General features: G+C 46.8%; 1 protein-coding gene across 1 annotated transcript in view; it reads right to left on the bottom strand.

Annotated features, from left to right (window-relative positions):
* UTRN (utrophin) overlaps positions 1-16,245 on the bottom strand; it is a 1,458,479-nt gene that overhangs the window by 1,166,674 nt on the left and 275,560 nt on the right. The window contains exons 4-7 of the mRNA XM_029594027.1: positions 8,869-8,961; positions 6,058-6,135; positions 3,972-4,064; positions 1,247-1,419 (exon numbers count right to left, since the gene is read on the bottom strand). Coding sequence (XP_029449887.1) covers positions 1,247-1,419; positions 3,972-4,064; positions 6,058-6,135; positions 8,869-8,961 — 437 coding nt within the window. The remainder of the gene's footprint in view (positions 1-1,246; positions 1,420-3,971; positions 4,065-6,057; positions 6,136-8,868; positions 8,962-16,245) is intronic.

Below are 16,245 nucleotides of genomic sequence, written 5' to 3'. Positions count from 1 at the left end.
ACCTAGGTCTGACCCAGCATGGCACATCTTATATTCTTAGTACCAGCTAATTATCAGCTAGCTTCTTAGCTCTGTTACTTCCTCTCCCAATCTCAGTAATAGCTCTCCAGTCTTTTTTGTTTTTTGGTTCATTTTTTGGTTCATTTATCTTCATAGTTAATTGGTTACCCCTTGTTTCAATGTAAACCGGTACGATAAGACACTAGTCTTGAGTATCGGTATATCAAAAGTATTTAAATACAATTTAAATAAATAAATTTTATTATACTTTGAAGTAAAAGATGTGCACCTATGATCTCCTTCCCTGAATCTACTCTTCGCTTTACATTCATCTGTGTAAGGGATGGTATTCCGGGCATGTTGTTAGGGGGTGATCGGTAACAGCAAGCCAGTCATGTTATCTGAACAGGAGGTATGGCTGGAATAAAGGAGGAAGGTGAAGAGAAGAAGACCTGAGCTATGGGAAATCATAGTCAGAAAATTGCAACAGGCAACAGTCACTGTCTTACAGATATGAAACAATTTTTTCTTGGGCATATATTACTCAAGCAGAAAAAAAACCCCAAAGACCTTAATGATTTTATTTAACTTACACAAATATAAAATATTAGTGTTTCTGCCTTGTCTCCAGTATACACAGCATTAGCAGAAAGGCTCTCTACTTCCAGAAAATAGAATGGGGTTAGATTAACTGCACTCTGACAGTGAACTACGGGAAGGAGCACTACAATTCACTCCCTCCCCTTCCAGCTCACATTATCGCAGGCAATCACAAACAGGGCTGGAAAAATCCCAGCCATCAGGACGTGCCTAACATCAGAGCCTGGTACCCAACTTGACAGATGCCAGAAAAACACAAGCCAGAGAGAGAGTGCTACCACTGCCACCGAGAGGGGCCTGCCACAGAGTTGCAACCACCAAGAGGAGCTGGCGAGGGAGAGCTGCCATCACCATTACCAACGAAAGGAGCAAGAGAGAGAGTTGCAGTGGCTGCCAACGGCAATGCCCAGAAAAGAGAGACACAATGGAGGATGAGAGAGCAATGGAAAAGCAACAGAAAAGAAAGAAAAAAAAAACAGTCAAAAAAAAACCTACTCATAAAATCTTCCAAAAATATGACTAACACCAAAGTTTTCTAAATATGTTTCCACCCATGGGCATAAACTAATGGAATTACCTGCAGAGACAGGATAAATGCATTAACTATTTACTTCTCTCTTTGGACACCCTGACAATTTTCACTTACCTATGTCTGTGAAGCACAGCATTAAGAGCAAGTCCATCTGTCCAACTCGTCGTGAAGTTCAGAACATTGACTTGACTGTAAGGCCTCGTGGACTGGCGGACCCAGCTCAAGAGAATCTTCTCACTGTTGGTCTGCTGCAAGTCTGACATGATGGCCTTCATGACATCTTTCACCTAAGAGACGCATGGCATGCAATCACAGAAAACCCATCTGTAAACACTGGATACACACATAGGGCCGGATTTTCAAAAGGTTACGCGAGCCGGGCCTATTTTCAAAAGGCCCGACGACGCACGTAAAGCCCTGGGACGCGTGTAAGTCTCAGGGCTTGCAAAAAGGGGCGGTCCGGGGCCAGAGGCTCCCGGCACAGTGGCCATTTGCTGCTGTGCCGGGGATTGTGTGCTGGCAGTTGGCCGATGCGTGCAACTTACTTCAGCCCCAGGGGGAGGAAAGGGCAAGAGAGGTAGGGGAAGGGAAGGGAAGGTGGGGTGGGAGGGTAGGGTAGTTCGCTCTGAGGCCGCTTCAATTTTGGAGGAGCCTGGGAGGGAATGGGGGAAGGCAGCGCGGCTTGGCGCGGGCTCGGCGCGCGCAAGGTACAGAATTGTGCACCCCCTTGCGCGCGCCAACCCCTGATTTCATAACATGCGCGCCTGTGCGCACGTTATAAAATCGTGTGTCCATGTGTGCGCGCCGGGTAGCACGCGCACATGTACGCGCTCGCGCACATTTAAAAGTCTACCCCACAGTGTGCATATCTTACTCTCGTCGTTTTTTGTTTTTTTTAATTTTAATGTTTATTAAATTTTTCAATAATTAAACAAGAGTTTCAGGATTTTTCCATAATACAATAAACTTATATCCATCCTACTTCCAGGAAGATACATTACTTTGCACAATAAACCAAAGAGATTTCACAATAAACTCCTGCACATTACTATAGAAATATTAAGGAATGTAAATGGGAGATCCAAGACAATATACAAGAGCATTATTTCCATCATTACAATTATAAGAAATCAAAAGGAGAGTTAGCATAATCATTACTGCCCTACTCTAGGGTTCAGCTCTCTCAGCTTCAAAATTATCAATAAGAGAACGCAATTGTGAAGGATCATAATACACATATCTATTGTTATTAATGTACATTAGACATTTGCAAGGGTATCTGACTGTTATTTTGGCCCCCAGTTGTCTGGCTTCTTGGCACATTTGTAACATCTGTCTTCTACGTAACTGTGTACTTCTTGCTATATCTGGATATATTCTAATTTTTTCATCAAAAAACAACTTTTCTCTATTGCGAAGAAAGCATTTTAAAACTGAATCTCGATCTCCAGAAAAAACAAAAGTACACATAACAGTTCCACGATATTCCAACTGATCCACTGTGGAGGATTCAAGAATTGCTGTCAAGTCATCCCCTATATTAGTAGGGGGATTTTGTTCCTGTTGAGATGGTTCACTTGTTTTCTTAACAAAATAAATACTTGAAACAGGTGGTATAGCCTCTGTTGGAAATAATAGAACTTCCATCAAGTATTTTTTGAATATATCTCGCAATGAAGTATATTTTATAGAAGGAAAATTAAGTAACCTCAAATTTAAATATCTTTGCGAGTTTTCTAAATCTTCCAACTTTCTCATTGTAATTGCTTCACTTTGTATTAACTTTGCTTGAACTTCTTGAATTTTAATTACATTTTCTTCAACTTCTTTAAGTTTCTTCTCATGAGAATCCAGTACAGGTTTTAACTCATTATCTTTTTGCTGTAGATTTGTTACTGCCACAGTTAAAGTCGAAATGGCCTTTTCCAGCGCAACCAGGGCATTCCATACAATGTCTAAGGTTATTACTTGTGGCCTTGATAATTTAAAGCTGGGTTCAAGGCTTACCTCCTGCCTCCGGCAGACCTCCGAAATCCTAAGCATTTCCTCTGCCGGTTCCTCTGCCCCTGCGATGGTTCTTGCAGCCGTGCTCTCAACCGCCCCGACCTGCATGGCGGATCTTAGTTGTTTATTCTGCTCTCCACGAGCGTCCGTAAGCACTGCTACTCCAACGGTTTCAGGCCCAATCGCAGCCACATCCGCCTGTTCCTCTGCTGGCCGTTCAGGTGGCACGGTCCAGGTCTGCTCGAGGGACTCTCCGTGGATAGGGGGAGAGGGAGTGTTGGGCGCCCCAGGACTCAGTGATGTTGATGTGTCCAATGGCGTCTGGGTTTGCTCTATACCCGGCGCCTCCGCGGACCCTCTCTCTGGGGTTGAAGTTATTGCCGCGCCGAAGAAACCCTCGATCGTCGGCTGGAGGGGACCCGGTAAGGTGGTGGGTGTGGAAACCTGCCTCACCTTCCCCTTCCTCTTGGTATGAGGCATTCTTTTCAAGGAACAAAAACATTTTTAACGAGAGTGCGGAGCTCCTTCGGCGCGTCCTCTCCTTACGACGCCATCTTGGATCTCCCCTACTCTTGTTGTTTTATTAGTCAGCCAACTGCAGCAAGTTAGCAAAACTGCAGAACCTATGAATGTTTTCTTTCAATTTGGAAGATTCTTGTACAACAGAAGTAACAGGATCAGAATGCTACATAATTAAAAATTATCCCAATTAATGCAAACAAAATCTGGAATAGGGAGGATAGTAACGGAATAAACACCCCAAAATACATGTTTTGCTTAGCAGAGCAGTTGAAGGAGCTTTCTCCCCACACACGAACATCAAATCCCCCCTCACCTGCCAGTGCAAGATGATGCTCCAGATCAGTCCCAGGGTCAGCTTGTGGTTTCCATCTACGATATCAGTCCCTCCAATGTTAACCAACTCCACCTTAAAAAAATGTAAATAAATAATTAAAAGAAGAAAAAAAAAACCATGGAATGCCTCAGCATGGAGGGAACAGATGCAGATTTCCTGACAATTTTCAGCACTGAAATTACAGAGGTGAGCTAACCGCTGTACAGAGCAGAGAGACATCTGGCTGGGCAGAAAGAAACAGGCATAATTCTTTGACGACAGAAAGCTGTATGAATTTATCATTAAAGTACTATGCAACAACACTGATAAAAGGGCACAAGGTTGGGGAACGTGGTTACAGCCAGATGTCACATTAAGTACAAACTGAAACAGATGCATTTACACGTTGCCTCTTCTATATCTCAGACAGACAGGAGTTATAATCAGGATAATTTCTAACTTCATATATAGTTGGTTAGGTCGAAAGAAAACCGGAAATCCACAAGAGCTACTCTCTTAATTAGCTGCCTCTATGTAGTAATCCAAAGGAAAGCAACCTCCCCCCCCTTCTCCTACAAAAAATAAAATAAAACCTCTGTCCTTTTGACAATTTTGCAGCACAATTACTTTTTGCCATTAGGGGGGATGGAGGCTGGGAATGTAATATAATTCTTCACAACCTCAAATATCACAACACGTTTAAGACACTCTTCCCCTGCAACCTAACAAAAGTGCCTTATCCAAGCCACCAAATCCTTCCTAAACTTGTAGGACTTAATTTTGGAGTCAGCGTTGTACCCACAGTGGTCTTCATTAGCAAAATGTTCCATAGTTTCACGACTCTGAAGAACCGCTTCCTCTGGAGAGGGCTGAAGCCTTGACAATTGGTGCTACTGCTCGTGAGTTTAAAACGTGGTTCTAATTCAAGCCCTTTTTTGTGTAGGCCACTGTGTGTCCGTTAGGAGAGTAATTCGGTGACGATGTACTGTAAGTTAACAGGCAAGTATGCACATCGGTTACACCGATTTTCATAGCCAACATTCACGCCTAAATCCACTTTGAAAACTATCCTTGCAAATCTGCATGCACACAACTACACCTGCTATGTGATGGGGCACAGTTTTGCTGAGAGAATTCAGGAGCCCGAAAACCTGACCAGATCATCCCCCAGAGAATTCCTTTTCCGCTATGCACATCATGCACACATCAGTCTTGCAATTTTCTAAAGAGTCAGATCTGTGGTAATGCCCTACTTTAGCTGCAGAAGACCCTTTCAAAATGACCGTCCCCGTTGTGCAGGCATTTTCCTCTGAAGGAGGTGAAACCCATTTCCCCCTTTTGTGTTTAAGACTGCCTCTTATTTTGTTGCTGCTTAGGTAAAAAAAAAAATAAGTTGCTTTCAAGATTCTTGCAGGGTTCATTAATAATACAGAGTTGCATGTTTCTGCAATTAAATCCTGGTCAGAGATCTGTGACACAATGGGGTAGATTTTTTAAAAAACCATGCACGCGACCACGTGCGCACACTTCCAGACGCGTGTTATAAAACACGATATCCACGCACTGATGCACGGCAGATTTTAACAGCCGCATGTGCGGGCGGATGGCGTCCTCTGCGTGCAGGAGGGGAAATTTTAAAAGACAACACGCGGCAAAGCGAATAGGCTTCCCCAGTTCCCTCTGAGAGAACTTCCCTATGCTCCTACCTAACCTTCCTACCCTTTCCCCTCGCCTCCCCAACCCCTAACCCTTTCCTAGCTATAATAATTTTTGTTGGTTTTTATTTTGCTGCTCCGAAGTACCCACAACAAAGAGATGCACAGAAACTGCAGCTCAAAGCCTGAGAATAGCTCAGAAGAACATAAAAGACTTCTTTGCCCCCCCACTTCCCTCCCAGAAAAACAAATCAAATTAATCTTTACACTTTAGATAGTACGATGTACAAAATGAATACTTACTATGGGTAACTAATATCATATTTTTACAGCCTAATTTTAGTTTTGCCTTTGCGATTTTTGTAGCATCTGAATGTGTGCTTCTATCAAAATTACCTATGAAATAGACGTACAAAAAGATGTTCACTTACGTTATTCTGGTGTAAAACTTGCAGTACTCTATTAACATTATTTAGTGCATGTACCCTCGTGGAACCTCGCTCCTTGGGCTGAGGAAAAAAAAAATACAATTCATAGTTTGCTTCAGTGCTAAACCTGAATGTCCAAAATGACAATGGAAAGAAATACTTTTCTCCTTAATATATTGCTTATTAACTGGGCAAAATGTTTTTACAGAATTAAGGCCAATAGCATTCAAAGTACATCCTACACCTCAGGCTCTAAAATATCCTTCCTGTAAAAAAAATTAAAAAAAGAAAAGAAAAGAAACTTTATGCAGGCCTGTTTGCTCTACAGATTAAGTGGCAAATGCCAAATTACCTTGGATTGTATTAATAATAAGTAAACCGCACAGGAGCAGCATTGCAACAACCCAGTTGACAGAGAATTTGGATGCCCTGAAATGCTGCTACAGAACCATTATCTAAAAAGTACAATTAACTTTCTAGATAATGTTTTCTCTGTGTTATGAGACTAATGCATGCCAGCAACTGTTTGTTTCTGCCCGGTGGAAATGGCTTCTCTTAGGCTGATAACTAATAGGGCCCAAGAGAGTATTTCAGAACAGCCAGCGACATCTAAAATAAAGAAAATGTTTTCAAGAATTCAATATTGCCATCTATCAGTGAATGCACTTTTCAACAGGGCTGGAGCTGTAAAGAATATACAGAAACATTTGAAAAAAGTAAAAATGTTTTAATTAGCAAACGGGTGGTGACTGCCACTGGAACAATGTTATATGAAATCCGTGGATATCAAAAGATGGCACAAGCCAACACTGGACACACAAAGTTAAGGAAAAAAATTGTTTACATCTAAAGGAGCTCCCCTGAAAGCATGGATCACCCCCCCACACAGCCAACAGCCCTTCATCCCTATAGTGGCCTGAATGCATTATCCCTGCAGTGCACCTGGTACTAAGAGGAGTCATTTCTATTACTAACACAGTTTCCAGGAACAAATACACAATACAGAGAAAACATGATCTAGAAAGTTTATTCTCTGTGCACTTTCACTAATATTCTTTAAAATGTCCATGTCTCCTCCTTTTAGCCATTTTTATTGTACCTAATAATTGTTCATGGTATCTACACCTTTTGGGGAGTGCGGGTATCCTAGGGCCCAATATTCAGCATCACTAAGCTGAACAAGTTCCAACTTATCCAGCCAAGTGGCAGCATTTGAGTATCTGCCTCTGTCCAGCAATCGCCACTTAGCCAGATAATGACTTATCCAGCTGAGTGGTGGGCAGGACGGAGACAAAGCCACGCCACCAAACATCCCAGCTAGCAGGCCAATACGGTAAAGTGCGGCCGCGGTTACCCTGCTTCTAACCCGCTTTCTACTCACAATTTGGCCGCGTTAGTCCAACCTGCGATTCACTATCCCTTTTAACCCATCCTTACCGCTTCTTTAAATCAACAGGTAACCCTTTCCGCCTGCGGCATGTATATGAGATGTAAACGATCGGATTAGCTATTCCCTCCCATTCAGTAACGTGCACCCCGACTATCGCCTTTTTAACCTGCAGTTTAGCCGCGTCTTTAACCTGCTAAATTACCGCCTACCCTTACCCCTGCGTTAGAGGCAGGGGTAAAGGTAGACGGCAAACTTTCCCCCAGCCCCCGCTCACCTGCCCTGGCCGCATCCATGGGTGCTGGTCTCCGGGGCAGCCCCAGTCCTCTCTCCCCCCCCTCCCGAACCAACTTTAACCAAAAGAAAACCTAAAAACCTAAAATCCCCTCCTCCCGAAGCAAGGCAGAGGGAGAAAAGTGACTTGACATGTAAAGTATTGTGAATAAGTGTAACCAAAGTTAACTTAATTTTTCTTTCTTTCAGCCCTCTCTGCCCTCCTCCGGAGGCACGCTCCGCGGCTCCCCTGCCTCCCGGGGGCAGCCGGCGGCGAAAGCGGCTTCCAGTGGCCCCCGCCGGCGAAGACGGATGAACGCACGCCCCTAGTGCACGGGCACTCAAGGCAGTGAAAGCACATAAATGGGTGTGCGTGACGTCACGGCGTATGTTCATACGCTTCGCTGGCTTGAGCGCCCAAATTGACAGGCCCCCAAATCAGCGAAAGCATATGAACAGGCGTGCATGACATCACATTTGAAATGACAGGTACCAGCGCACCCAGGATACTGTATAGGCGCTGTATAGCGTCTATACAGTAAAATGGATTGCGCTTCATAGACGCGCGTTGGACGCAGCTTGCATTTGCATGCCATTTAAATAGAGTATCGAGCGGTATGTGATCCGAACTGTGCACGCAGCAAACGCAGGTGCGCCCGGCCCTAATGCACCTCTTTCTACCGCACCTTACTGTATCGGCCCGTAAGTTAGCAGGATAAGTTTATTCAACTAACTTGGCTAGCCGGCTAGACTTTCAATACGGACCTCCTAGTGATTCGAGTAATGGGCAGGAAAGCAGAACAGAGTTCAAATAGTATTTCTCCCACTAATATTATTCATGACCTTGGGCAAACTATTTTATTGCCCATTACTTCAGCTATCTACTTAGAATATAACCTCTTTAGCATAAGAATTCATTGTACCTGCATGTAATTTGGTATAGAGCACTCAGGTTTAGGGTATTAAATAAATATTTAAAAAATAGCACATAAAATCAAGTATAGAAATGTATGGTCCAAGCAGAACCATAGAAACCGTAGTAGTCGTCTCAAAACAGGAAGAGAAAGCAACTTTGCAAGACAACAGAAAACTGTAAATTTTTTATTTTTTTTTAAGAACTGTTATAGCAGCAATAACATTAGCCACATTCTTACCAAACTGTGTCCAATAAGTCCCTCCAGGAGATCCAGCAGTTTTCTTCCATCCCTGAGGTCTACAAAGAGATCCTTCAGAGGAGGCTTCCCACCCTGCAGCACATTAAAGCAAAATTGGAATAATTCACAGCAGGAAAATCCTTTGAAAAAGTTCAATCACATGAACTACTGGTCACTTCCATTTTTCTACCTTGCATTGCTTTAAAAAAAATATATTTTACATTAAACAAGATCTGCACTGAGACCTAGGCAAAAAAATCAGAACTTCACCTACAAAAGCAGCATAATATTCCTGCTCCACTTATGAGTCTGATACTATTTTAAATGTTATTTCGAAGATTTCCATTTCTTCATTTGCTAGCTTTACAAACATATTCTGCAATGTTACCAATTTCACCCTTCTACATGCCATCCCCACCCCCAAACTATGCTCTTGCATTACATCGGAGTGGAGGAGTGGCCTAGTGATTAGAGCAGCAGACTGAACAAGGGAAGCCAGGGTTCAAATCCCATTGCTGCTCCTTGTGACCTTGGGCAAGTCACTTCAGCCTCCATTGCCTCAGGTACAAACTTAGGGTCTCATTTACTAAAGCATTACTCCTTGGTAAATCAAGCCCTTAGATTATAAGCAGGGAAATTCCTACAGCACAGGAATGCAATCCACTTTAAAGTGGCTGACCAGTGAAGAAAGGCAAAATATAAAATCAAAAATTAAATTCACATAAAGCATGACTATATAGCTGTAAAACAGCAGAGCATCACAATTATTGCTGAAAGCCAATGACAAGTCCATTTCAAATTTTCATGGCCAAGAAACAGACGTGCACACAGGTGGTATACTTTTATCTAGATAAAACTGCTTCTATTCCCTGCCTGCTGCAGTGTTGTTTTAAAAGGTAAATTACCCATTTAGACCCCCACTAGCAAAAGGTAAACATGCATTTATAATCAAGGGCAGAAGCTATCTCACATTTTCATGAAGACAGACCCTGTACACTTTTGCACTAATAAAGGGGGCTTGTATTGTTTTCATCATATATAATTGTATGTATTGTATTTTAAATGGATTGTACACCACTTTGATTGGCCTTTGACCAGAAGATGGTAAAATATTTTAAATCAATACAATCCTTATCACATAATTCATCCACAAATTGACTGACATGTAAAATGGAAATGTCAGTGGTGTCAGCTCCATTATAAAATGTGCCTTTGTCCTTCATCTCGCCTCCTCTAGTTCTCACCTGTTTCCCACTACACACACTTCTCCAGAGCAAAAATGTGTGTGTGTTGGGGGGGGGGGGTGGGTGTCTTCTGTATTATTGAACTACAAAATTGGAAAGCATGTCTGAACAAAATCTAAGCAGATTTCTATAGGGAAGGCCTTAACTTAAAAGAAGCTGAATACTAAAATACTTAGTAAAGACCACTAAAGTATTACAATGTATTTTTAAAATTCCAAATACATGATTATTTGGGAGTAGAATGAGCTACAGTACAAATAAGAAAATAAATAAAAAATCCAGCAAGATATGTGAAGAGATCTCCATGTGTCTCTACCAGGACTGTTCCAACTAATAACGGGAAGGAACAGAGTAGTTAGTATGGGTTTGTATCTATGCCATGTGGAGAGAAAAAATGGTGTGCTCCTGCTACTACTACACATTTCTATAGCACTACTCGACTTACACAGCACTGTACAAATAACACATGAGACAGTCCCTACTCAATAAAACTTACAATCTAATCAAGACAAACATACAGGTCAAGAGATTTGTGGAGTTTCAAAGAGTAAGACAATGGTTAAAATTAGTTAGATTCTGAAGGCAGACAATCAGGCTTAAGATTTAAAAGTAGCCTCAAAAAGATGGGATTTAAACACCAGCTCAGGAAGTCTATTCCCAGCACAAGGTGCAGCCAGGTGGAAAGCATGGAGTCGAAAATTGGAGGTAGAGGAGAAGGGCACAGATAGGATTAACTTGTCTGATGAGCAGGGTGCACATAGGGCTTTAAAGAGAGATAAGAGAGTAGTGAAGACCTGTAGAGTGAAGGCACTTGTAGGTAAGAAAGAGGAGCTTGAACTGTATGTGTGAATGGAATAGGTGGGCCCGATATTTAATCGCAGCCCACGGATTACCTGGAGGAGGGCAGGCCAGCCGGGCGCGTCGCGTGACGTCATCGGGGCGCGCCGCGAAGCGCGTTGCGTCCCGATGACGTCTGGGCATGATCCAGCCCCAGTGGGGGCGTTCCGGGGCTAGCGTCGGCAAGGAGGGGCAGCGCCGATGGGAAACGCCGCCCCTCCAGGGGGCGTTCCGTTGCCGGCGTCATCGGCCCTGATGACGCCGGAGCCCGGATCTCCACCCCTTTAGGGGCGTTCCTGCGGCCGGCGTCATCCAAAGGGGCCAGCTCGGCCTGATGACGTCGGCCAGGGTTTAAAGGGCCGGTGCCTCGGGGCAGCCGGCCCTTTTCCCCTGGAGAGCCGTTTCGGAGCCGTGTGGAGGAGAAACCATGCGGAAACCACGCAGACTGCCGCCCCGATCGCCAGCCGGCAGCCCAGAACGCCAAAACAAAACAAAAAAAAAAGATAAAATAAATAAAGGAAAAGATCAAAAGCCGAGCGGTGGCCCAAGCTCCACAAAAAAAAAAAAAAACCAAACTCAGCTCCACCTCAGCCTCAGGACCAGGGCCCAGCACCACTCAGGCAGCTGCGCTGCCCCAGGACCAGGACCAGCACCATACAAGCAGCGGAACCGGAACCGGAATGAGCCGAACCCAGCAGAGGATCCCTCCCGGGCCCACCCCAGGACCTTCCAGCTCCTGCACAGGCCTCCGGCCCCACATTGCAGGAGGATCCCCCCTGGGCCAGCCCCCGGGCTCACAGGACACCCCGCTGCCGGAACGAAAAACTGTGAGTAACCCAGCCCGACGCACGATGGGAAAGGGAGCAAAACCACGACCCGGGGGCCGAACGAAACAACGATCAGGGGGAACCACCTTCAAGCCAACAGGGGGGACGGGGACCCTACCCCCCCTGGTGCCGGCCCCCTCCACCCCGACGGGTGCGGGCCCGCTTAGCCCCCCCCCTACAACCCCGGACGCGCACCACCCTCCGGTCGGCGACCCAGCTTCTGCTGCTGCCAACCCCTCGCCCAACGGCGGTGGACCTCCACAGATGGAAGGGGGGAACTGGGCCCCCCAGCCCCCCGTCTTGAGCCCCCTGGCTCCACAAGGCCACCCCATGGGCGCTCCTCAAGCCTACAACCTTCACACCGCGACAATCCCGACGCCCGGCCAGCCAACAAGCATGACCCCTACCTTCCCGGGGTTCCCCTTCCCATGGGGCATCCCCCCGTGGATGCCAGCCTCTAACCCCATCCCAGGCATAACCCCTCCTGGGCAGCCCACTGGGCAACACGCCCAACCACAATGGACCCCGCCAGCCTACCCGTACCAGTTCTACCCGTGGGGGCTCTGGCCCGGACAACCAGGGAACCCTCACCCCCCAGCCCTAGCGGTCCAACCGACCCCGGCAGAGACTCCCACACCCATCGACCCAAGAGAGGTTCTGACCAGCACTACGAGCTTACAGACGACCCAGGCGGCCGCTCCACAGCAGAATACCCAGGAACCACCACCAATCGGCGACCTGGGCACCCATCCCAAGACCGGGTCAGCAGTGACGTCAGCGCGGGAAGACCATTCCCAAGACGACACGGGGCCGAACGCAACGCAGGACACAAGTAGAGGTGAGTCCCCTGCACAGCCTATACAAGGACCCTTAACTGCGCAAGCGAGTAAAAAGAAAGGTAAAGCTAAGCGTAGGAGGAGGTACAGCTCCAGCTCCAGCGAAAGCAGCTCCTCCACGGATACGGACAGCGCAGATGACATTACACAGAATCCGCCAGGAGTGGAGGCAACGGCGGCCGCGGCGCAGGGCATCCCACTATGGGAAAGCGTGCCCAGAAAGTTAAGAAAGCGCATAAAGCAGAAGAAATACATAGACATCTTCCGACTCATGGAAGGGAGGAGAGGCCAGCGTGACAGGAAGAGAGCGAAGACTGGCGACCCATTCCCAGACAGCAATGAGAAAATTGCGCGCAACATCGTGAACTGGACACGCGCATATCTCCGCATGATGAGCGTTATCACAAAGGACGATCCATCGCAATGTGGACCTATGCTAACTTATGGGGACACTATACTTGGAGCATACCGGGCGTACGAGGGATGGGCCTGGTTGAATTACGATGAGCGTTTCCGCGATCGAATGGAAGAGAATACGCAGCTATCCTGGGGAAGGTCGGATGTGGACCTCTGGCTCCAACAAATGACCAACAGAGCCAGTGACGCCGGGGGATGGAGTCGTTCAGCTGCGAGGTCATCAGCATCTTGACTCGGCTACCCAGGAACCGGAGGTGCATCTAACAGCGCGTGTTGGAGATACAACAAGGCTTCATGCAATTTCAAAGAATGTAAATTCAAGCACATATGCCTGATTTGTTCTGCACCACACCCGGCGATGAAGTGCACAAAAAAAGGGGGGAGTGGGAGTTCTCCTAAAAAGGAAAAATGAAGCCCTGCATTACCAAAAAGCCGCCTCGCCAATAAGATTAGACCGAATGATGCATTGGCTCGACAAATACCCGAGGAGAGAGGAAGCAAAGCAGATTTCAGCAGGTTTCCAGGAAGGGTTCAGGATCCCCTATCAAGGCAACATTGACATACACACAGCAGGCAATGCGCCATCCACAACACGCCACCCTGACATCGTCCGAAACAAACTCGACAAGGAGATCGAGCTGGGCAGAATTGCCGGCCCTTTCCAGATGCCCCCCTTCCAGGAGATGATGATTTCCCCACTAGCGGTCGTACCAAAGAAGGATCCGGGAAAATACAGACTCATCCAAAACCTGTCCTTCCCAATAGGAGCATCTGTGAACGACCACATTCCACGAGAGGCATGCACGGTGCAGTATGCATCATTTGACAGTGCTATATCATTGTTACGAAGGTGTGGGAAGTCAGCAGCAATGGCAAAAACGGACATAGAATCGGCGTTTCGCCTGTTGCCCATACATCCAGACAGCTTCCCGCTACTGGGTTTCAAGTTCCAAGGTCAATTCTACTTCGACAAGTGCATGCCCATGGGGTGTTCAGTTTCATGTGCCTACTTTGAGCTGCTCAGCACATTTCTCCATTGGGTAACGGCGGAGAAAGCTGGCTTGGACAACATCATACATTACCTCGACGACTTTTTGTTCGTCGGCCCGGAAGGGACAGGTGCAGCGGCTCGCTTACTGGGGACTTTCCAAGGAGTGGCGAAGGATTTCGGTGTCCCTTTGGCGAGGGACAAGACTGAAGGGCCAGGGACCAACTTGTGTTTTTTGGGCATCGAACTCGATTCAGAAAGAATGATATCCAGGCTTCCAGAGGACAAGATACAGAATTTGCGGAACCTCATTGAAAACGCAATGCTGGCAAAAAAATTAACACTGCGGGAGGTACAATCCATAATGGGCGCTTTTAACTTTGCTTGTAAGGTGATCCCAATGGGCAGAGTCTTCTTGAGGAGACTAGCGGCCGCGACTACATCCGTACGGAAACCACATCACTACATAAGGATAACAAAGGCAATCAAAGATGACTTAGCGATATGGAAAAGCTTCTTGAAGGACTTCAATGGAATATCCATATGGCAAGAGCCCCCAATGTCGAATCGTGACCTGGATATACAATCGGATGCCTCGGGGGGGTGGGGATTTGGAGTGTATTGCCAAGGGGCGTGCGCGGCTGCCCAATGGCCAATACCATGGATACAAGAAGGTACAACACGCAATATAACTTTCCTGGAGCTATTCCCAATTTGGGTCGCACTGGTCATATGGGGACCCAGGCTGCAAAACAAACACATAATTTTCTGGTCCGACAATCAAGCTGTGGTATACGTCATCAACAGGCAGACAGCGAAATGCCCAAGGGTTGCGAATCTATTGAGACAAATAATACTGAGCAGCCTGCGCTTGAACACTACCATTAGGGCACGGCATGTACCTGGAATTAGCAATGGTATTGCGGACGCGTTATCACGTGCCAAATGGTCTCTCTTTCGCAAACAGGTACCCATCGCAGAGAAGGAGGGGACTCCGGTGCCGGAACACTTATGGGCAATTGGACTACAACCACCCTAGACTTACTACGGAGATCGGTAGCGCCCGCTACATGGGGTGCGTATTCCAGAGGATACAGAAAAGTGCGAGCCTTCCTTAACCAGCACGGTTGGGAGAACGGTCCAGTGCCGGAGGGCTTGGTAGTGGACTACATCGCGTGGGCCAAATAGGGTGGACTGTCGAGAGGCATTGTGATAAAGCAGCTGGCAGGACTGGCCTTCTTCGCAAATGCGCAAGGATGGGGCGATCCCACCAAGGGATTTCTGGTTAAAAAATTAATGAAGGGTTGGGGACGGCAGTTGGGGCACAAGAAAGATGGGAGACATACAGTTACGCACGAGTTATTAGCTCAGTTGTGGTATGCTCTTCAGGAGATTTGCGACTCACAATTTGAAACACGATTATTTCAGCTCGCATTTTCGCTGGCATTTTTTGGGGCGCTGCACATAGGCGAACTAGTGGCAGCATGTAAGGAGGATACAGGCGATACGGGGATGTTACTGCGGAATGAACAGCTATTGGGAAACACACTTAGGATATTGATACCTTGGTCCAAGACGGATCAATCGGGAAAAGGGGCTGCGGTGACATTAACCAGGTTAAACAACCAAGTCACCTGCCCGCTGGCTAATTTAGAAGCGTTTTTGGCAGTCCGTCCCAATAAGGGGAACCACCTGTTAGTGCATAACGACGGTGTCCCCTTAACAAGGTATCAATTCTCGGCGGTATTTAAGTGCGCGCTATCCAAGGTGGGGCGGGACGCAGCGAATTTTGGGACCCACTCCTTTCGGATAGGGGCAGCGACGAGCGCCGCTCAGGCAGGTTTGGGTACGGAGACCATCCAGCAAATAGGGAGGTGGCGCTCCCTAGCGGTTAACTCGTACGTGAGACTGGACAGAGTCAGCTCACATGGTGTAGATAACTAACAGGCATTGTTCTCAATTGCAGACTCGTCCGCTAAGCCGCAAAAGGTTTGGATCGTGGGGCATTCCTTCTTTCATTGGGCAGCACAGAGGGCGCAACAGCGCAAGCACGGCGTACACCTCGGTTTGGCCCCGCGGGGAGTGCAGGTTACATGGATGGGAAAGCGAGGGATGCGGTGGCAGCAACTACTGCCTATGATTCGAGTCAGGAGGGAAGAGCTGGCAGCCCCAGACATGTTAATAGTGCACCTGGGAGGCAACGACTTGGGCACATGGACCTGCAGGCA

Source organism: Rhinatrema bivittatum, chromosome 3 (assembly GCF_901001135.1).
Source record: "Rhinatrema bivittatum chromosome 3, aRhiBiv1.1, whole genome shotgun sequence".
Classification (NCBI taxonomy): domain Eukaryota; kingdom Metazoa; phylum Chordata; class Amphibia; order Gymnophiona; family Rhinatrematidae; genus Rhinatrema; species Rhinatrema bivittatum.
This window is presented reverse-complemented; position numbering and strand designations above follow the sequence as displayed.